This window comes from Schistocerca gregaria, chromosome 3, assembly GCF_023897955.1.
Source record: "Schistocerca gregaria isolate iqSchGreg1 chromosome 3, iqSchGreg1.2, whole genome shotgun sequence".
NCBI lineage: Eukaryota > Metazoa > Arthropoda > Insecta > Orthoptera > Acrididae > Schistocerca > Schistocerca gregaria.
In genome coordinates, this window is record NC_064922.1 from 463,548,429 (window position 1) to 463,572,723 (window position 24,295).

Here is a 24,295-nt window from a genome sequence, read left to right on the forward strand (position 1 = left end):
GCTTAGGAAGTTCTGACCAGTGTTTTGAAACAGATGCAAAGAATCTTCTGAAGGCTTGTGAATTAATATTTTCCTCAGCTGGAAAAGGGTGTTAAAACTGTTAAAGTAAACCAAAACATACTTTAGAAACAATGTGTAAGCTTCAGTATGCGAATTTTCTAATTGACAAAAAATCTTATCTGGAGACTTTAATTTATTTTCACATTTGCTAACTGGAAATAGTGCAAAAATACATCCCAGTTTTCCAGAACATGAACAATACATGCATGTGAAACAAGCCATCATGTACACGATAATTTAAGCACCTTTTTTACATTCGACTCCAAAAAATTCTTAAAATTCTTGTAAAAAAACCAGCGCAGCACTTTGCACTGCCAGGTATATGGCTTGCCACAACCCTTATTAACTCTTCACAGGTTCTAGGAATCTTCTCACGTGCCTTGCTTGCAACGGATGAATGGCATATACATTTGAGAACAATAAGATTTAGAACAATATTGGTAAGTCTTGCTATGACAGGATTACAGCTTCCCACCATTACAGATGCATTGTCACAAGCCATGCCAATTAAATTTGTAATTGGAATATTCTTCTCTTTCACCAAACTCTCTAGAGCTATGAATAGTTTTTCTGATGAGCAAACTTTGGCATGCAAAGGATCAATTACAGAAGTTGTGTTGCCTGTCAACTGGCGACACATATTTCACTAAAATGCACATACTTTTTCTGTCTGATATGTCTATACTCTCTCCCACCAGAGCAGAAAATTTAATGTCCTTTAGTAACAGAACCATTTTATCAGTTTCCACCTCTGCAATAATATTTTTCATTATATTGGTACACTCTATACGACCTCAAATCACCTCTGAAGCTATTTTGGAGTCATAGAAAACATTCTTTAACACAGGAATAACATGATCCACTGTTGAAATCACAACATTATACTCCACGACAAAAAGTGCTTATCTTATTTCAATTCTCTTCACTTTTTTCCAAATGTTTGCTTTCATCGCACATTTTCGAAAAATAATCAACAACAATTCTGATACTTTGCATAGTTTTAACATATTTAATGTGTTTAACTCGAGAAGCATGTTTTCCATGAGTAACAATCGCGTTACACCCTTTCAACCACGCCTTCTGTTGTTACCTTCAATAACCTCCAACCACCCTTTAAATCTGTCAATTTGATGCCAAAGGTCTTGGAAAGGTTTAGTATTTTTTTCCGGTTGTAATTTACTGCAATTGGATTTCGATTTCCTTGTACTTGAAGGACCACAGTCTGGTATTCTAAAAATGTTTACAAAACAAACCATTCAGAAACAATTATTGTTTAATAACATCAAGATTCGCACACAAAACTCCAAGTCCAAGCGACGACCAACAGGTAATAACTTACATTGACCCTGAAAAGAGTAAATTAAACCACTTCAAACAATACCATACAACAAAGTGCTACGTTACAGCTTAACACGCCTCTGGACTTGGCCTCCCATCTAAATTGCATTCTGAGATGAATTATTTATTCTGAAATTCAACAATCTTTCACAAGTGTCACTCATTCATAAATAATGGTGTATTTAAGTCGAGCATACGAAAGAACTTTGGACTAACAATAGCTACTACAATGGGAGTGCTAATTGCTGGTTGAACAAATGACAGTCTGTGTGTGTTGTACAATTACTTACCTTATTTTTGCGGTATTTGACAATCATACCTATATCAATGCACATATGTTACTGTTGCATGAGCAAACTTATTGTACCCATAGTGAGAATCTGACTGTTGGTTGTACACATGACAGTTGGCAGGTATCATGTATTTGACTTCAGTAAAATGTTCATCTTTGCTGTTGTATATGTCATAAACATTACTACATTACATTGGAGGCAGGAACTAAATGTCCCTCACTCATCTTAATTTTCATGAAAAAATCCCTCTGTCTTTCCCTGAAAAATATTTGTCAAAATTTCCCATAATATGGGACAAATCCCACTGGTTGGCAACACTCTGTGTAAAGTGTCGAGGCAAGTGACCAACTGCTGGCATTATTGCATGCAACGAATCACTACCATCCATTGCTCACATGTGGCGCCCCTGGATAGCCATGTAGTTTGAGATACCATGACTTGAATTGACTTTACATGACGTGACACGATGGACAATGTGAATACACCCTGGTGTGATAGCACCATTATGTGATGGTGCTGTGACGGCCAGTGTGACTGGCCTTCAGTCATGTTACTTGTATGTTTGCTTATAGAAATGTAACTAATGATACGCATTCTAGTCATCTTCATCTCGAAATTAGGTGAAGACCGCACAAATACATAAATTTATTTAATGCCATGTTTTTATGATTCATACCATGACTTTTACAAATGTGCCGTTTGTCTCTCGTACCTTAAAGTCAGTTCACACTGGCTGTTATATCGCGGCAATCATAGCACTGTCACACCCTGGTGCATTCACCCGCTCCCCCTCTCTGCCCACCATCTCATGTCACATCCAGTCCACTTAGCCCAGGACTGATGGTGAAAATGAGGTTGTGAGTTACCATTTACAATACAAAAAGTTGGAGTATAGCATCAGTACTGAGGAACTAATAATGATAAAGTTTATTAATCTCCAAAGCAGACTTGCTATTGTATGTTCTTGATTCTATATGGTAAAGTGCTGAGAAGTGAAACAACATTCACAACCTCGACATTTATTTGCTAACGAAAATATGTACATAAAAACTCTTCAAACAATGTCTATAATGAAATAAATAGAGGCTGATTACGTTATCCCTTACGTTTTTTCTTTCTTATGCAGCTAATAGCGTCATAAAGGACTGTATTTTTCTGCTTCATTATAAAGCTGACTTTTTACTTAAAATGTTAATTAATGAAAATTATTTCATTAATGTATGTCCTTACTCATACACAGTGTGGGCACCACATCTCTTCCGTTATTGTAAGACCTAAATATTTTTCAGATATCTTACCTTGCTTATAGAAAGACTATTCAAGTTGTCCTCGAACATGCATAGTTTTCCAAGAAAACAAAGTACAATAATAAAATAAAGATTAAGAAGGAACAAAAACATGAAATCCATTACCATAACATGAGTGAGCATGGTGAACATAGGTTAGCTTCCGATGTTACGGACTGCGCCACCATTAACACTTTCTTCATGTGAAACCTTGACGTGGAGTGAAATGACAAACCGTTGACGGCCTTTGAGAAGCGGGAAACAGGTTATTTTCACTGTTTCAAGTCCATTGTGCAATGAGCCATCGCTTACCGCTGCGCCAACACTTTAAGTTCAGGGTGCAGGCCCAGGCAGTGGCAGTTTGTCAAACGTATGATACGTAATATTACAGTTGCTGACAAAGATACATACACTAACAAACTTTCAAAAGTATTGTCTGGAACTGTTTACACACTGCCGTCGCATGATTGTGGGAAGTAGCCCAACCACTTATCTCGGAAGGTGTATACTCTTCAGTGAAAGAGTGCATAGTATGATCTCACAGTCATAGTGCCCAGCTGAAAGCATAGATAATTCCATACCTCACAGGGCGCTATTTTATCCACGCACATTTTTCAGTGATGGAGCACATAGTATGATCTCACAGTCAAAGAGAGACAAAGGATGTGTGCCCAGCTGAAAGCACCAATGATCCCTTGTCTCACAGGACACTGCTTAATTCGCGAACAGGATGGAGCGAATGATCAGTGCCCATTTAGATTTACAAATGCGTTGGTGAGGAGTGCACGTTGTACTCAACCCCCATGGCCTGCAGCTGATGGAATCTCCAATTGGAGTAAACATTCACATGACATGGAGGTCTAGCTTGCACTGGGTTTCGCTTTGTCTCTTACATGCTTGTGCGTGCTGCAAAATCAGTACTCATGGGCAAGTACTGGTGCACCATCATCCACGCAATTCTGTGGTATGCCTGCCACTCACATCCCATCTTGGGCAGCAGAGCTCTGTAGCCATGAGAAGTGCCTCACTCACTTTGTACTGTAGTCAGTGAGATCACAGTGGTGGAGGGCCAGTCAGCGGTGACTTGGGTGGCAGTGCATTGCGTCACATTTGGCTGGCTGGGCGCACAGGGTGGGGGGGGGGGGGTGTCCTGTGTCCTCATGTGACACACTAGCGACAGCGGCGACAGCAGCAGCGTCTGGGAGCTGTCCGGGGCTGTGTGTGACTGAAACGTTCAATGCAGTGATGTCACCTCTGAGGACACTGGGACACAGACAAAGTTTGGTTAAACGTGAATAAAACACATGAAACAAACTCTACAAGCAGCTGTGTTGTTCATAATGTACTGAGTTCTTGACACACCTGACATGGAAAAAGTTGAATGATTCAATGCTGATTTGACTCATGTGTCAGTGAAGCACAGAGGCTATGGAGAGTCTTGAATGGGACTTGAATGAGGCAACGCACTGCAGTAAGTTGCAGTCTTATATGCTCCACGAGCATTGCGCCGCCGATAACTTGTGCGAAAAGAAGACTGGCTGCCAGCTGCTACCAATGCATTGTCGTAAAGCTGCACCCATAGTAGTGTGGCTGGTGTCAACAACCGTGGCTAATTGCATGTCCTGTATAAGGTGGACGAGCAGCACCGCTTAATCAAGGCTTCATTTGGACTTGGCAAAGATTTGTTCCATTTCTTCTGCCTATGTAACGAGGGCCCTTCCTTTTTCAGTGGGGTTGCGTAGCGCCGCAGTCAGGGGTCCCAGCACCAGGTAAGAGTTATGTAGATGGCACTGGTAATAGTTTATCATACCGAGGTATTGGCAGAGGCCTTTGTGTGTGTGTTAGCAAGATGACCTTTACCTCGTCAAGTAGAGGTTTGGATCTGGTGGGGGTGATTATAAGCACTGGAAATTCCTTCTCTGTTACCCCAGATACGCTTTTTTATGGGTTGGTAACGACGCCAGCCTCGCTGAGGCGCCAAAAGCAGGTCATTAGGTGGCAGCAGGGGAGCTTGGGAGACTTCGATAACACGAGGATATCATTGAGGTATGCCAAACAGCCTGTCAAGCCTCGCAAAACGCCATCCAGGAGAAGCTGCCTAGTCTGTGCAGCATTCTTAAGACTGAACATCATGCACAAGCCCTCATAGAGCTCAAAGGGAGAGACGACCGCCGTTTTAGAATGTCTGCCCGTGCCATATGAATTTCCATGTATGCCTTCATGTTTTCGATCTTGCTGAATATAGTCGAGCCTGCCAAGGTGTAGCTAAAATACAGCAGGTGAAGCACTGGATATCTATTTGGCATCATCCTTGAATTCCGTGGGTAGTAGTCCCTACAAAGGATCGACGAATTGTCCTTTTTCGGTACTAAAAGGTGGAAGACGGTGTTGCAGCATGGCCTTAGACTTAGCCCTTGCTACTGTGAGGCTATCAGGTGAGAGGTGATGTGGGTGGAACGAGCTGGGAGGGCTGGGTGTGGTAATAATGTGGTGGACTATCATATGTTTGACTTTCCTCAGTGTGTCAGATGGGCGAGTAAGCTCCAGGAATTTCTCCAGGATGACTGTATGGGGTCCACAGTACCACACATGTTTTATGCTGAAGAACACTACCTGCTGTCACTGTCTTGCTATCTTCAAACTCTTTGTGGAGTCCATCTGTTGGGCATTTGCGATGTCGGCAAGCAGCTTGTAGTGGCTGAGGAAATACATGCCCTGGATAGGTTCATTGATGTCAGCCACAGTGAATTTCCATATGAATGTGCAGCACTGTCTGAGGTCTACATTCCGGTGATGAGTACCATATGTTTTTATGCCTGAATTGTTTGCCGCTGTGAGTAACAGAGTTTCAGCCTTCCTATGGTCTTTTAACATCATCCGAGGAAAAATGGACAAATCCAAACAAGTGTCTACCAGGTACCTCTCATCCATGTGTTACCGATTCTGCTACTAACAGATACTTTGAAGCTGCATTGTAGCCTTGTGCGTCTGGGCCCAATCACATATGGTATTTGGGTGCGAGCATGGTGAATGACACTTTGTCACTTCATTGCCGAAATGCTTGGAGATGCTTCCGCTGTAAGTGGGCGAACATTGGAACGGCTGTTGCTGCGTCGCCAATTGCACAAACTGGATCGCCTGCATCCAGATCTGCTGTTGCTGCGATGGCTGCTCCCCCCCTGGCCGTGATCGTGCCAACCGATCGACAGAGTCTGAGGCGGTGGATGTGGGAGATGTGTGCCTCTGCAGAAGTGGGGGTGCATTGTCATAAGTTGTCTTGGCCACGGTAGCAGGCACCGTTGCCAGCACTTCATATATCCAATTAATCAAGTTTATGATGGAATCTAGCTGCATATCTATCTGCGTGGCTATTACCGCCTACACCTGTGTAGAAAACCTGCACACCCAGATAGTGTGCAACAGCGAGTCTGGGACCATGTCTGACCACATTGGGCTCCACAGGCAGTGCAGGAACTGAGAAGGTTTCCGGTCTTTGCATTCTTCTTGGTGCAGAAATTGGTGGACGTGTTGCTCTTCGGACAACGAAATCCATTGGATTAATGCCTCCTACAGCTGTTTAAGTGAGGACTACTTCTGTGTGGTGGTGGTTTTATCCTACACTTCAGCCATATAGCTCTGTTCAAACTAGCTCACTGTAAGTCCAAATTTGGCGAGCTTGCGAGTAACGTTGTTACTTAGGAAAACTGTCTCCACTTGGCTAAACCAGTTGAAAGGGTCATGGCACCAGAAGGATGGGAGCAACCTAATCAACATGTGTCCTGTACTAGTCATGGTCCCAGTGGTAGCAGGTGATGTCGGTGCCGCGCTGTTTTGCGTGTGCAAATTCTCAAGAGATGGTTCCAGGTGAGCCAGGTCAATGTATGTGGGTCGTGTCTGTAGCTCACACTCTAGGAGCGGATTGTGTGCCAACGGATTTTCTGTTGTCTTTTGGAGTTCTTCCATAGTCGTAATAATGCAATAACCAAGTTCTCATAGACAGGAGAAAACACACATGAAGAAAACATGCAAACAAAAAGAATAAATGTTCAATGCCCAACACACTTACTCATGCAGCTACGGACTGACACAGAAACATTTGTCCATGTTCCGTATCGCTTCCGCAGATCAAGTCCGTCACCAAGTGAATGCCTACAGATTACGCCAGTGGCACCAATGAAATGGGAAGTGGGTTATTTCCACCACTTTCAAGTCTGTCGTGTGGTAAGCTGGCCTCTACTGCCACACCCTCACACTAAGTTTGAGGGGTAGGCTCAGGCAACAGTAATTTCTCTAACATGTGATAATACATTTATTGGCAAATGTACACACACTAACGAACTTGCTAAGGTATTGCCTGGAAATGTTCACACATTGTGGTCGCGTTGACTGAGGTAAATAGCCCGATCACTGATCCCAGAGCGTGCACACTCCTCAGTGATCGAGCTTCTAGTATCATCTCGTAGTCAGGGAGCGACAAAGGACGCGTGTGCGTCCGAAAGTGCAAATTATCTCTCATCTCGGGGGGCACCGTTTAATACGCAGACGTAATGGGACGGAGCGAACGATTGGCGCCTGTTCAGATTCACGAACGCGTTGGTGAGGAGTGTGCGTTCTACTCGACCCAAGTGGTCCACAGCTGACGGAATCTCTGATCGGCATAAGCGTCCACACGGCACTGAGTTCTAATTCGCACTGGCTTTCGCTTTATCTCTTCCGAGCCCATGGGCGCTGCACTGTTGCCAAAGGTTGGCCTAACGGTGAAAATCTGTATGTGCGGGTGAGTACTGGCCCGCCGCTGTCCATGTGATTCTGCGGTATGGCTGCCACAGCATCATTTGAAATGTAATCTGGAATGTTTTGACGTGACATGACAGCCAGTGTGGATTGGCCTTTATTAACTACAAACCAATGGATGACAAGATGACAAGGTTCAGTTGCCTGAAGGAATTAGAAATAAAAGTTGTTGACTGATTTTTATTTGGTCCCATTTGATTACACTGTGTGCAGAATGTGTACTTGTAATATTGTAATTGAAGCGCAAAGGTAAATTTACACTGACTCTCACGTTAAGTGACGTCACTTTACTACATTCCAGAATGCGTTTCAAACGGCAACGTTCAACAGGCTGTCAACAGATCGTCACGCCAAATCTCATCAAGGTTTCTCGGGTTAGCAGAAAGTTTCATACTGTAGTATATTATTAACTATCATACTACACTGTTCTGTAGATATATGTAAGTGATAATTTATATCTTCATCACATTACCTTATCCCTGACTGCTACGAAGCAGATTTTATTAAATATAGTAACAGATATTCTATCGATTATGGCGGTTAATTTGTATATTTATGCTTTACGTTAAACGTATTTATTTAAATTATTTTCCTTGGCTTAATATAATCCTCGAGTGCTTCGCCTACAGCACTGCAGATTCAGGAGCTATCTGTGATATAGCAGTTGTTAGAATGTGAAATAAATACTTAATATTGGCGTAACTATCTCTAGCTGCTAAAACCGGAGCGTTAGTGCAAGTTTCACTTCGACTGAGATTGTTCGCCTTAAGATCGTGTGCTGCTTTGCAATTTTTCCCTCAGTTGTAGTAGGCAACCACCAAAATCGTCCACTGAAGTAGGCGTAAAATTTTTAAATACACTTAATAACTTCAGGACCTGTAATACGTTGGCTAGTGCACTTCTACCATGTATTTGACGCTTTTGCAAAAATTCAGACACCCATGTTATTCTTTTCCTTGCTGCTTTGCTTTTTGCATCACCAACAGAGCAGCTGCCCTACACAACAATTCTGTCTGGATATCACTGTTTTTCTTCACAACTATTACTGCAGTGTAGTATCAGACTGTGCTATTACACGACGGTAGCATTCTATTGGGTGGCTTCTATGTATGTGAGTTTAGCACCAAATAAACGAAACTGCATCGTTCGCTTGTGTTTGCACCAAGGAGTTTTATTTTGTACTTTCATGGTCCGTACATTCATTGCTCCTTCGGCAGTGTTGTCTTTGGCTTATTTAATGTAAACGCTAGTTCCGAAGTACAAGTAAATAGTAGTGAACACTGGCGAACTGTTCTCCGGTATGCTTGTTCGCATGTAGTTACAGGGAATTGACGTGACGTGACGTGACGCGACGTGACGTGACGAACAGTGTGAATATACCCTGACGTGACGGCCAGTGTGAATTGGCCGTTGCAAAAGCGCGTATGGTTATATCATTCTTGATTCTACACAGTAGAAGTTTTGCCTAATGCCAACAGATACGTCACAATTAAACGAACTTCCATTTCTAAGATAATTTTTTAGTTATTCAAAGTAATTTTTATTCCTTTCTTGCTGTCAAATACTGCACCACTGATTGGCCGAAATCACAAACCACATGATACGTAGCAAGCAAACACTCAATTAGTGGGAGGCTAGGAGTGTTATTGAAGACTCAAGACTGCGTCGGTCATCGGAAATATTCTGTAATGACTGGAATCGTGGATTTACTTGCATGCAACATTATAGGTATTAATTTATTTGCGATGGATTTAAGTATATATAGGCTGATGTCGGGGAAAAAGGGAAATAGATAATAAAGTGATTAGTTGCTGTAATAATTATACTTAGCTTTTTTATCTTCCTGCAGAGCGAGATAGTAATGGTGATGTATTGTGGACATGGACATACCCGTCCCTCACGGACGCGCATCAGCAACAGCTGATGATAAGAAAATGTGGCCTGGACGGCGATCACGTATCGCCGCAGCCGTTTGTATTCGGTCGTTACGGGAAGAACTGGTATTATATCAACTGCACCGAAGTGTTCGAATCTGACAATCTACCAAGGGTCTGTTTTCTCATTGACGTTTGTAGTTCTAATACAAAAGCTGAAGAAACATGCTTCATGATTATTTGTAGTTCAGCAGAGAGACGTGGATCAACGTACGCATTTCTTTATTTCCAGTAGCTGAAGCAGTTTGCTTTAATCTTATGGGCTAAGGACTTGAATCCAGAGAAATACGAGACATTATGTAGAATACTGAGTAAAACCTACTGCAAGACTGGAAATCCAGCTGTCATGTTACAGCTATATTTGTCTGTAATCACGAGAGGTTCCTGCACCACGGAAGAAAATGGGACTTTTCTGGCAAAGGATTTTGAATCTAGGAAAAACATCCCACACACCACGCTGAAAGGTTGGTACGTATTTAGTCTTAGATGGCAAGAACAATAGTATCTAAGTTGAATAGAACTGCGTTGTTTCCACTATCATTAGGCCTAACTTTGTTTTAAATAAATGTCTTAAAGGGAATTCTATATGACCACAAGAACACTTTTCAGTGCCTTATACTGATCAAGGTTTTGCAGTATTATGGTACTGCACTGGGGACTATGAGTTGAAACCCTGCCTAGCCATCCGGATTTGTGTTTTATAGCGTTTCTTTAAATCAGGCAAAGCAAATTTTAGTTCTTATGAAAAGGACAAGGTAAATTTCCTTCTCCAGTGCAAGTAGTAGCTCAGTTTCTAATGATATTGCTATTGGTGTGCTGTTAGGCTCTAATGATCCTTCCCGTCAAAGACTTATTGATTTTAGTAAACACTCACTGTCTGTAAAATAAGACGCAACAGCGAGTGCTGTAAATGTAGTTGATATTTAGTGGACACAGGAAACAGTTACCTACATAACAGTGTGATAAACATAATTGCAAAAATCTCCAAATACTGTTGCACAGTCACAGCAGATATGATTGCTAGAAGTACAGAAAATATCTGTGGTGGTACATTCTTCTTTTCATTTTGGTTCAAGCAAAGTAACAAATATTGATGCATGTTTGGGAGGACTGATATTAAAAGGACAGTTTTACAATGTGATGAGTATACATATGTGTCAAAGAGTAAAACAATAAGTATATACATTGGTTTTTGTTTGTATGTCTCCTGTAACAAATTTTTTTCTTCAGTGTAACAGCTTGAGAAGTATTGTACAATCTGTTCTTCACAACATACATGAGCAATCTCCATAAGTATAAGGGAGGGAAAACAAAGAAACTACATGCACACATTAAATCTTATCATGATCACACTGGTGCATATGTGATCAAGATTTTCAATTAGTTCACAATAGATTCAGACAATATATAGTGTCTTTGCTGGATTCTTCCTCTTGTTAATATGATTGTATCTTGAAGACAGTTTCTTTCATTCGGTTGCCTTAGGGTAGCTTTCGTTTGCACTATTAGTTCCTTTTGGTTGTCTGCCCTACCAAGGTTGCCAATAGTTCTGCAGTGAATTTGTCGAGGATCACTAATTTTGCATACAGTACTCAAGACTTGCTTACACTTATTATTGATGATGTAGCTGTAGAACATAGCAGTCGTCCTCTGGGACAGTAATCAAAATTCTGAATCTGTTTTAATACACACAGAAAAATGAGTGTGTAAAAGAGCAAAAACTCCTAAAATCTGGAGAGAACTCTGTATTATAAAGAGCATTTGCCCAAACTCGCACCTTGCCACATGTATCTGCCCTATTCAAGTCAGTGAACAGCCTCACATTTTCTTGTATTCTATTTCAGAAATGTCGAATTTGCAGACTTCTAGGAAAGAACATTAATGTCAATGGTTTTCAACATCTGTACCAAGGTCCATGCAGCTACTTGTATCAACTAGCTGTTTATTGATATAGCCAGACTTTGCTCATCGAAGATAAGCATTTCAAAAGTGTCACCAAGCAACTTATGCTGTAGTTAGCCTGCTAGATTAGCATTCAAGAGCAAATATTTGTCTGATGATTCACATTTAAGTCTCATAAAATTGCTTATGACAATGGTGGGATGGTTACTTGGAAATGGACAAAGTTGTGTTCTTTCCCCATGGTTGACCATTCACAGCTTTTACTGAATCTCTAATGATATTATTTACAGAATAAACGGTGAATAAGATGTAATTTCATTTTGTGTTAAATAATTCATGAGAGAGGTAATTTTATAATTCTGTAGTCCCGAGGAATCAAATAAGCTGTGTTGCTGGAAAGGACCTTAGGATTAACTAAAGCCTTGAATACCACTTCGCCAACTTAAAACCAGACTTTGTTTTCAATCTAATGATGGTCTCGGGATAAAGTACAGATCAATATTTCACCACAACTAAGGTTTTGTATTCATTCGGTGGCTTTGACAACTCAAAACCAAATATTCATCTGTGAGCCAATACTATATCTGTTATTATGCCAATCTGCCATCACAACCTATGTTCCAAGATATCGGTGCAAAAAAAATATTATCAGTACTCTGTTCTCTCTCTCTCTCTCCTTTTTTATACACATCATTCTACCATGGAATGAAACCTACCAGCTGGTTATAAATGAAGTGCAGCTACTCTTAGAGCTCCAGTGTTGGCTGCAATTATTGTATGGCAGCAAAACTTGGAAGATATGCTAATGCAGACTTGGAGACTTGGTACATGCTGGGGGGGGGGTTCCAAATTTTGCTGCCACGTGCAAATCTGGATCTGTGAATGCAAGAAAGACATATACCTATAAATGTTTCCACACATAATGGTTTAGGGACAGGACGTGGACAGAAAAGGTAAAATAAATGCTGCATCCATAAAACGATGTGATCAGCAGTTGCTTACAGGAGTTCCAGCTGAATCTAAGCAACATGTTCCTGTATATACTGGCTTTCAGACCAGGTGGAGACTGAATGTGCCAAGGGTAAATGCATTCTTTTAGATATCCCCAGAGCCAGAAATCACATGGCTTCAGATGAGGTGATCTTGCAGTGCATGCATCTGGGAAACCTTTGGAGACAAAACTTTCATGGAAGGTTTGCATTAGGTAGATCTTCCATTAGGCAAGGGACACAGTGTTGCCTGCCCCATCTTGCATGAAAACAGTGGTTTCCACAGTTTTGCTCTTACAAAGCAGGAATCACATTCTGTACAAGTAGGTCTCAGTGGTGTGCAGATGTCACTGTACACCTGGCAGGTCCCCCTGGGTGTGTTCTTTTCAGAGAAGAATAGACCGTTCTTATGAATCCACACCACGTAATCACATACAGTGAGTGTACTGGCTCTTCATACGTAACATGCGGTGTAATAGTACCACAAATTCAGCAGTTCTGTGTACTCCCTGCACCTTGTAGTGTAAAGTGTGCCCCATCCCTCGGCAGGATATTGACCGGCCACATCATCATTTTTGATCCGTGCCAGAAACCAAGAGAAAATTTAGAATGTTGCTGCAGATCATGAGGTTTAAGTTGCTGCAGCTTCTGGATTTTGTACAGGTTAAATAGACCACAAAACTATCCGTACTGTTGATCAGTGGATGAACAATCCTCGTGACACTGCACAAGCACTGGCTCACCCAGGGTACGTATTGTATGGTCAGTTACAGCAATAGCACCCTAGTCATTAACTTCCACTGCGATAGCACACCTCCCTGTTCCAGGTGCCACACCAAACTCAGCCATGTTTTTGAATTTCATTATCATCTTTAAATCATTTAATGACATCTGGTGTCTCCTCAGACATTTCAGTTGGTGATACTCTCACTGTAGCATTGTAATTATTGCCATTCACATAAAACAGTTTCACATGGTTTCACACCACACGGTCTCTCTCCTCGAAAGCCATACCGTTCACTCACGTTATGGCTTGTCAAATGACAGCATGGATATCATACCTTCATACAGTGTACAACACCAGATTTGCATCTGATGGCAAACATTGAAACAATTTTTTTTCCAGTGTAGGTTCTGTATAAAATGCATTAGCATATCTACCAAGTTTTGGTGCCTTACAATAATTGAAGCCCCAACTGGACCTCCACAAGTAGCTACACTTTAATTATAAGTACCCTGTTCATCTGGTTGGTAGGTTCAGTTGGTTCGGAGTTATACATGCAGATGACATTTGCTTCATAGCTTGAGATAGGGTGTGGAGTATAAGTAGAATGTCAGGTCACAGCATGACTAAAGTTATGTATAAAGACAGTCTTAAACATAATTATTTTCTTCCTTTAGATTGGCAATGCATCAGTTTAGGCACGTTAGAGACAAAAAAAAAAAAAAAAAAAAAAAAAAAAAAAAACTGACTACTTGTTTTCGGTACTGAATGTCAAAGATTTCAGTGTTGATAGCAGTTTGTTTCTTATTCTTCACCATTACTTTCAATATATTACACATGAGATAGTGGTTACGTGAAGTTGTGGAAGAAAAGTTTAAATTGCACAGCTAGCAAAGAACTACAAAATACACTTGCATCTTGAGTTAGTTGTTAGGATTGAACATGAGAGATTTACTTAAATTTTTACCACCAAAGCTATTGTGTTTTACAGTTCTGCTGTCCATTTTGTTTCCAGATGCATTATGATTGGGATACATGAGATTAGCTAAATTTATCGTAAAAAACATTATATCTGATATTCTCATACTGGGTACTTAAAACTAGCTGATGACTCACCTTTTGTTCCCATTCCATCTTGCACGAAGTGCTCTGGTTCACACTGAGGTGATACAATATGTGATTCAATACATAATGCGACTTAACAGTACAACACAGAAGCAACCCATGTTGGCAGAGTGCCTAGGGATACACTTGGGGGGGGGGGGGGGGGGTAGGATGTCAAACGGGCCGACTTGGAGCAGGAGAGGCACCACAGGACAGTTCATTTTCTACTGTCTATACTTTTACAAATAAATTCATAAAACTTTGTCAGCACCACCAGGAATGATTCAGGATTCACAGTCATAGCAGTGGAAGTGCAAAAACATAACAAATAAATCTTTTTTAGACATGAAATTACATCATTTTTTCACTTATTGTTGGCTGCATTTGTTGCTATAGGTACATTTTTCTTCACAAGTAACAGAGATTCTTTGATGAATTTTGCACAGCATACAAACCATACTTAAAGGTCTATGAAACTCTAGAATTTTCGAAATCTATTAAAAACTGTGGTAAAAATTGAGATAATTAACTTCAAAATTTGATTTTTTATAAGCATAAAGTTTAAAACGTAACAGCTCATTCATTTTTTCTTAAATTAAATAGATTCCAGAGTTTGACACCTGTAAGTATGGTTTGTATGCTGTGCAAAATTCATTGAACAGTCTCTCCTACTTTTGAAGAAAAGTGCACCTATAGCAACAAATGTAGCCAATAGTAATCGACAAAATGATGAAATTTCACATGTAAAAAAAATTATTTTGTATGTTTTTGAACTTCTGCTGCTACAAGTGTGAATCCTGAATCCTTCCTGGTCATGCTGACAAAGTTTTATGAATTTCCTTGTAAAAGTATAGACAGTGGAAATTAAAATGTCCTGTTGTGGTGCCTTTCCTGCTCCGAGTCGGCCCGTTTGACGTCCTACCCCCCCCCTCCCCCCCCCCCCCCCCTCTTAAGTGACTTAACTGCTGCACATCAGGATGACAGCGATATGATACAGCCACATACCTCTATCGTGTGACCCAGTGCAATATGCAATATGCAATGCTGGTTCCTCCAAGCAAGCCGTCGCACAGTACACGACAAGGGAAATTTCAGTGTGCTTAAAAAAATTGTTTTGTGTATTGAAGCAGAGGTACATCTGTCTCTGTAGTTAATTTCTCAGGAAAACTTTTCCTTTTTGAGTAAAAACCTAGTAATCACTGTTCTGGGAGTTATGCATGCTCTCCATTTTGCAAACTTTCTCATAATCTGATATCACAGCTTGATAATGCACTGATTTCTTATGGTTATTATACATAGTTATCATGAGCCTTCGCAAAGTAGTAAACCACTGGTCATATTTTGAAAAGACAGCAGTGAAAATGCAGTTGCAGGCTAGTTTACTTTTGGTGTGTTTTAGGTAATAGGATGCTACATACAAAATTAACTAACATAACAAAACTGTAAATCAAAAACTTATGAATGCAAAGGGAGTCATCAGCTGATGATGGTCACCCCCCCCCCCCCCCCCCCCCCGAGCTCTGGTAACCTTGTGACAGTTGTGTGAGAGAGAGAGAGAGAGAGAGAGAGAGAGAGAGAGAGAGAGAGAGAGAGAGAGAGAGAGAGAGAGCACAGACAGTCAAGTTCCTATTACTTCTGAAAGAGCAACTAAGTGAAGCTCAGGAGGTCACTGGGATTTTTCTTATCATGGGCTTCTATTTTTTCACATACTTTGTCCACCCCTCACTGCTATATTGTCAAGGTTGACTGCTCTCTCTTCAAATCCGGTGGCAATGTTTGTCCTCAATACTCCTCAAACTGAATTATATACTACTTTGGGAAACTGAACATTTATAAAAATACTGTTCTAGTTTTATTAATTTGTTGTCATTGTTTATATATGCACCACATTGAATTAAGCACCATAATAGATTGTCTTACAAAAGTTTAACTTTTCATATGGCATTTTTAACATCATTCACACGTCTGCCAACTTAGCTTATTGCTGTGAATACCCCTCAGCAGGAGAAATAGCAAGTTGAAAATTTGTGTCTTGCTTTCAGGGTAACTGATACTAGTTGCTCCAAAAAGGTGGAAAGACTGGACCCATTCTGTAGAATTTGTGGAAGTATTCATGTTGAGAGACCTCACAAGAAACCACAGCTGAACAATGTTTTAATATTTATAGCACTGTACTAGTGCACCCAGTATGTCCTTTATTTTTACAGTTTTGAGTTCTGAATAATAAGTCACAATAATGTCCTCTGAAGAAGAGCTCATGATAGCAATTGTAGCTGAAGTAGAAATGTGATTCGTGCTATCGTGTTGCTTATGGTATGGCGAGTCGCATTGTCAAATCGTATCATTCCAGTGAGAAAATGAGTCACAATAATAAGTGTTGCATTGCATGAACTTTATTGCAATGTGTCATATTGCATGTTGTATCATCTCGATGTGAACTGTGTCTTACAAAATACAGTAGTAACAACTTGGCGACTGTTCTTAACTTCCCCCAAGACACTTTCTTTATACATTTATAAAATACTGCTCCACACTATTAACTAATCCTGTCGTATTTAGCAATTAGAGATGTATTTGTTAGTGGAAACTCTTGTGAACTGGACCAGTTTAAGGCCCAAGAGACACAAGCAAGCACTTGGAGCCCCAAGCAAATGGGGGTGCCAGAGGCATCTGTGGAACAAAATTATATACAAGGTGTATCATAATTTGTATTACAGACAACCCATTTCCACACTTGCAAAACTTGAATTTATTTTTGACAAGAGCCCAAGAAATGGCAACTAATGAGGAAGGAAGGAAAGAACGGACACACCAAATGATATGTCACTTGTGGAGAAAAATGGATCTGGGGTTACCAACTGATATGTCACGTGTGTGCAAAAATGTTTTTGAACCAGCCCTGATTATATATTTATATCTTGTAGAAATCTTGGTTAATGTACTTATGTTATCCCGAAGCATTGTTTTTATTCTGGTGCTGGAAAGAGATAATACCTATACACAGGAAACGTAGTGCCAGTATTTCAGATAGTTAACTGTTGGGCATTCTGCATTTAGCCCTATCAGGTATATCTCACTATGAATAAGCTGGATGAAGTGATACTGGAAACTAGTGTTTTATTTTCTTTTTGAAAATTGCTGTTGTAGCTATTGGGCATGTGTGAGCAGACCGAAAAAGTCTCATTTCAAATGTAATTTTGTTGTTATTCAGGGTCAACCAGAGCTCCAGTGACTATCTTTCAGAGGTTATTCAGGTCTACCTTCTGAGTATTTTATTGTAAGGCTTCTACAGTCTCCGTTGGCTCTTAACACAGTAATAATGTACGTGATTATTCAATATGTTACCACAATCACCGTGGTTTCTGTGGAGCGACATTAAGGACAGTGAAGGAACCTGTGATATCCACTAACCAAAAAGTACAACACAGGGCACTGCAGCAATCCTGACACGAAACATATACACTTTTATTACAGTGTGTACAATCTAGTCTGTTGGTTTACTCTACTGCAGGCAACAAATGCATAACTGTTCCCTAACATGTATTGTTAAAAATGTCGTCCACCATGATCACAGCAGTGTACAGCGATACACTACTGACTGTCTTATGTGCTCAAGAATTCCAGGAGTTTGGCGTACTACCTCTGTGGTTGCAAATAATCCTAACAACCAGATCTGTGATAGTATCAACCAGATTCTCATAAACATGCCCCCAGAAGTAGTCCATTGGCATCATCTCAGGTGACCGAGCCGACCTTCACACAGGACCACCACGACAAAATCATTGTCATTCAAAATGTACTTCAGTGTAGTTCATAACATTGAGTGCAAAGTGTGCTGGTGCTCCATCATGTTGAAATCACGTGAGCTGATGAATTCTGAGCAGCGCACCTAGGAATTGAGGGAAAACATGTTGAAGAAATGTTTTGTACATAACTTTGTTCATTGTGTCGGAAAGTAGTTAAGTTCCAGTCACAAAATTGTTGACAGTAAAGGCCTATATCATAAACGTTATATAATGGACTCCCCCACCCCCTTTGTGTTTTTCTTAGTTTATATAAGATATATGTACACAATAGGCATCAAAATACTCATCAGAGAGTTGTCCATTATTTGGTACACATTTCCTGAATTTTCCATGCATTTTAGTTTTTTAACAGAAATTGCATTAAATATGGCAAATTAATTTCAATACTGCATGAAATATAAACATTTGGATGTGTTACAGGTCAGCCTGTTAACACAACCAAGGTATCACCTCTCAACTTAACATCTGTGTTACAGATCCGTGTGACATTGCGAGCAAGATTTCTGGGGGTTCAAATATAACACTTTAGCCAGCTCATACATTCGTAGCAAACCTCTTTTGATAGAATTGAAACACCAATGCTTGTGGATTTTTGTCATCCCATACATGGCTATTCATACTATGAGGCATACCCTCTCTTGTAAACATGGCCTTGTCTGTAAATAACATGGAAGCAGGGAAACTGGGGTTTTCTGTGCATTCCAATAGGAACCAATTTGCAAACTCCACCCAAAATGGGAAGTTCACTGGCTGCAAGGATTGGATCTTCTCTGGTTTGTAGCAAAGTGGAAGGTCTAAACCAGAGGCTCAGGTGACTCTGTGATGGTATCAGATGCAAATTTCTTGACCTCCGCTCTTGGACAGTAAATAGAAGGCTTTCCCTTAATAGGTCAGGCATGCACTACACACAGGAAGCCGCTTCTAGGGTAGCTGACTTCATGTGGCAAGCATGTGGGCATTTTTTAGGGTAGAGAAACCCTTCTTGGAATCAGCGATGAGTTGTCTGCCAAAATTGAAGAGATATCAGCCACATAGTTCTCGGAAAATGCTAGTCCTTGCGGGTCAGGTATAGAAAAGTTTAATATGATAGTAAGCTGCAGGAGTGTCAAAGGACAGGTCAGTGAGTTAGTATCATGTATTGAAGGTTATAATGCCCGGACAGCATTTGGAACAGAAAGTTAATTTAAAATGGAAGTGAATAGCAATGAAATCGTAAGTTGAGATTGGAATATTTGTCATAAGAATAAGTTAGTCCCCCCCCCCCCCTGCGGGTTTGGGGGTAAGAATAGGCCCGCGGTATTCCTGCCTGTCCTAAGAGGCGACTAAAAGGAGTCTCAAACGTTTCGGCCTTAACGTTATGGCCCCCTAAGGGGTTTGACCACTATCTTTCAAAATTTTCTGTTAGTGCGTACCATTTGGGGAAGGATGCCTTACGTGGTGTATTGGATATCCATCTTGCCCTAAGATCTTGCCCACCCGATATTGTCATGGAGTTGGACTTCTATCAAGCTTCCGGCCACATCTGCTGCAGTGTGTTCCGGGCAGCATACATTCCCTCCAGTGCACTTTCAGCTTTGCCCTCGTTATGTACATGGATATTTTGACATCAGACAGCCAGCACGGTAGCCAGTCCGTTGTGGTGGGGTTGTCATGTACCCTCTTGGTGGTAGCCCCCTGACTACACAGGGATCGCACTGCTGATGCCTGAGCTGCTACCTCCCCATGTATGCCGAGGAGTAGATGCCAATCCCTCTGGGGCATCAGGACTCCCGGCAAAGGCCATCCTGCCAGGTGGTCTTTGCTACGGCTGGGTGGCGCCCGTGGGGAGAGCCCCTGGTCGGAGTGGGTGGCATTAGGGCGGATGACCCGCAATGAAGTGTGGTACATCATCTCTCACTGGTGGGCCTCCACCAGCAGTCTCTAAGCGCTCTAGGTCTAACCTCAATGGGAAGAAATTTGATCAGAGATCGTTTCCCTCCCTGGTCACTCCATGGGAGGAACGTATGGCTAAAGAAGGCAGTGGAGATTATTCACCCCGGTTATTTATGTCGACCAAGCCCCAGTTTTTTGTGGAGCATTTAGAGGACAAGTTCGGGGAGGTGGAGGGCTTGTCCAAAATGTGCTCTGGGTCTGTTCTCATCAAAACAGCATCCTCTGCCCAGTCACGGAAGTTGCTCACTTGTGACAAGTTGGGGGATGTTTGTCACCATCACTCCCCATAAAAGTCTAAACATGGTCCAGGGTATTCTATTCCACAGGGATCTTCTACTGCAGTCCGACGATGAACTACGCGCCAATCTCGAACAACGGGGTGTTCACTTTGTCCGGCGCTTCCATCGGGGTCAGAGGGATAATCAGGTAGCCACCGGTGCCTTCATCTTGGCCTTCGAAGGTGATGTTTTACCCGAAAAGGTCAAGGTGATGGTTTACCGCTGTGATGTGAAGCCATATATCCCTCCTCCGATGCGGTGTTTTAAATGCTGGAAGTATGGACACATGTCATCCCGCTGTACTTGCGTCATCACATGTCGAGATTGTGGACCGTCCTTCGCATCCCAATACTCCATGTGCTCTGCCTCCCATCTGTGTTAACTGCAGAGAACACCATTCCCCCTGCTCGCCGGACTGTAGGATCTTCCAGAAAGAACGGAAGATAATGGAATATAAAACCCTGGACCGCCTGACCTACTCAGAGGCTAGGCGGAAATATGAGAGGCTCCATCCTGTGCCAATGACGTCAACGTACGCCGCTGCTGCAACGACGGTTCTTCCATCTCCCGTGTCATCCCGTACGGTTGGTTCTCTGATTGGTCAGAATCCAACAGCCCCCTTGGTTGTGGGGGCTCTTCACACCTTGTTGCTCCTGCTCCATCTTCTTCAGGAGCAACACCCTACCAACCATCGGGGACATCAGCTCCCCCTTCCCAGCCGGAGAAGAGTAAGACTTCTTCGACTACTCTCGCCAGGAAGGGGTCCCTTGGGGACCTCCCTTCGCAAGTTCCTACCAGTGGAAAAGCGGACACCCGCAAGTGGCTGAAACAACCACCAGTCCCTGGTCGTCGGGCCTCACGGTCGTCGTCTGTCCCTGAGACTGACCCAGTGAAGCCTGAACCACCGAAGGCACAGTGAGAGAAACAGAAGAAGAAGAAGAAGAAGAAGAAGAAGAAGAAGAAAGTCCCCAAGGCTAACGACATTGCAGTGGCACCCATCCCACCGCTTCCTACAAGCTCTGCGTCTGAGGATGAGGTGGAGATTCTGGCATCCGCTGAGGACCTCGATCTCACCGGTCCCTCAGACGCCATGGAAAGCACTCACAGGTGCTCAATCGGAGACAGCATGTGACCCAGCTGCGTGATCTGCCTTCCCAGTACCGTCACGCCTTTCTCAGCCATGGACAACACCATCCTCCAGTGGAACTGCAGTGGTTTCTTCCACCATCTAGCTGAACTCCGCCAACTTATCAGCCTTCACCCTTTCCTCTGCATTGCTCTGCAGGAAACTTGGTTTCCGGCAATGTGAACCCCCGCCCTCCGTGGCTATTGGGGTTATTATAAGAACTGGGCATTTTATGAAAGGGTGTCTGGTCACATCTGCATATACGTCCTGAACTCTCTTCACAGCGAGTCTGTCCCTCTCCAAACACCTTTAGAGGCTGTCGCTGTTCAGGTGTGGACGCCACAGGCTGTTACCCTCTGCAGTCTTTACCTTCCACCGGATGGTGATGTCGCGCAGCATGTCTTGGCTGCTCTGATAACCCAATTGCTGCCACCTTTCTTGTTACTGGGCGACTTTAACGCCCATAACCATTTGTGGGGTGGGTCAGTGGCAACAGGTCGAGGTGCCATCGTTGAGCATTTATTGGCGCAGCTCGATCTCTCGATATTAAATGATGGTGCCTTCACACACTTCAGTGTGGCACATGGCACATACTCTGCCGTTGACCTTTCCATCTGTAGCCCTAGCCTTTTACCGTCTGTCCAATGGAGAGTGCATGACGACCTGTGTGGTAGTGACCACTTTCCGATCTTTCTGTCACTGCCACAGCGTCAATCTTCTGGGCGCCCTAGCAGTTGGGCTCTGAATAAGGCTGACTGGGACTTGTTCTCCTCCACTGCCGCTATTCAGCCTCTCTCTAATGATGACGTTGATGCAGTGGTTCAATTGGTCACCACCGGCATCATTACTGCTGCCGAATCTGCCATTCCCCGTTCTTCTGGGTCCTCTCGGCGGCGGACTGTGCCTTGGTGGTCGCCTGAGATCGCTGAAGCGATTAGATTAGATTAGATTAGATTAGATTAGATTAATACTTGTTCCATAGATCATGAATACGACACTTCGTAATGATGTGGAACGTGTCAGGTTAATAAAAGATGTCTGTACAAGAAATTACATTACACAAAATATTGCATGACACTAATGATTAAGTTTTTTTTTTTTTTTTTTTTTTACTTAGTTTATATCTAAAAATTCAGCCAATGAGTAGAAGGAGTTGTCATCTAGAAATTCTTTTAATTTATTTTTAAATGTTAGTTGGCTATCTGTCAGGCTTTTGATGCTGTTTGGTAGGTGCCCAAAGACTTTTGTGGCAGCATAATTTACCCCTTTCTGTGCCAAAGTCAGATTTAACCCAGCATAGTGAAGATCATCCTTTCTCCTGGGTTTATAGGTATGCACACTGCTATTACTTTTGAATTGGGTTGGATTATTATCAACAAATTTCATAAGGGAATATATATACTGTGAGGTTACTGTGAGGATCCCTAGATCCTTAAATAGATGTCTGCAGGATGACCGTGGGTGGGCTCCAGCAATTATTCTGATTACACGTTTTTGTGCAATGAATACTTTTCTACTCAACGATGAATTACCCCAGAATATGATGCCATACGAAAGCAGTGAATGAAAGTAGGCATAGTAAGCTAATTTACTGAGATTCTTATCACCAAAATTTGCAATAACCCTAATAGCATACGTAGCTGAACTCAGACGTTTCAGCAGACCATCAATGTGTTGCTTCCAGTTTAACCTCTCATCAATGGACACACCTAAAAATTTTGAAAATTCTACCTTAGCTACAGACTTCTGTTCAAATTCTATATTTATTACTGGAGTTGTGCCATTTACTGTACGGAACTGTATATACTGTGTTTTATCAAAATTTAAAGAGAGTCCATTTGCTGAGAACCACTTAATAATTTTGTGAAAAACATCATTTACAATTACATCACTTAGTTCTTGGTTTTTGGATGTTATTACTATACTTGTATCATCAGCAAAAAGAACTAACTTTGCATCTTCATCAATGTGGAATGGTAAGTCATTAATGTATATCAAGAACAGTAAAGGACCTAAGACTGAACCCTGTGGGACCCCGTGCTTGATAGCACCCCAGTTTGAGGAATCAGCTGTTGTTTTAACATTACACGAACCACTTATTTCAACTTTCTGCATTCTTCCAGTTAAGTATGAATTAAACCATTTGTGCACTGCCCCACTCAAACCATAATGATTTAGCTTATCTAAAAGAATTCCATGATTTACACAATCAAAGGCCTTTGAGAGATCACAAAAAATACCAATGGGTGATGTCCGGTTATTCAGAGCATTTAATATTTGATCAGTGAAAGCATATATAGCATTTTCTGTTGAAAAGCCTTTCTGATAACCAAACTGACATTTTGTTAGTACCTTATTTTTACAAATATGGGAGGCTACTCTTGAATACATTACTTTCTCAAAAATTTTTGATAGAGCTGTCAGAAGAGAGATTGGGCGGTAGTTGTTGACATCCGACGTATCCCCCTTTTTATGCAATGGTTTTACAATGGCATATTTCAGTCTATCAGGGAAAACACCCTGCTCCAAAGAGCTATTACATACGTGGCTGAGAATCCTACTTATCCGTGGGGAACAAGCTTTAAGTACTTTGCTGGAAATGCCATCAATTCCGTAAGAGCTTTTACTTTTCAGTGAGTTTATTATTTTACTGATTTCAGAGGGAGAGGTTGGTGGAATTACAGTTGTTTCAAACTGCGCAGGTATGGCCTCTTCTATTAATAGCCTTG

General features: G+C 41.8%; 1 protein-coding gene across 2 annotated transcripts in view; it reads left to right on the top strand.

Annotated features, from left to right (window-relative positions):
- The first annotated feature begins 8,514 nt into the window (after positions 1 to 8,514).
- Positions 8,515 to 24,295, top strand: part of LOC126356295 (putative DENN domain-containing protein 10 B) — a 47,595-nt gene continuing 31,814 nt past the window's right edge. Inside the window, exons 1-3 of one of the 2 annotated variants that reach the window (XM_050007195.1) lie at positions 8,515 to 9,499; positions 9,621 to 9,820; positions 9,941 to 10,169. In XM_050007195.1, the coding sequence (XP_049863152.1) occupies positions 9,460 to 9,499; positions 9,621 to 9,820; positions 9,941 to 10,169 (469 nt within the window). In that variant the 5' untranslated portion in view covers positions 8,515 to 9,459. The remainder of the gene's footprint in view (positions 9,500 to 9,620; positions 9,821 to 9,940; positions 10,170 to 24,295) is intronic. The other variant, XM_050007196.1, reaches the window with a different exon arrangement.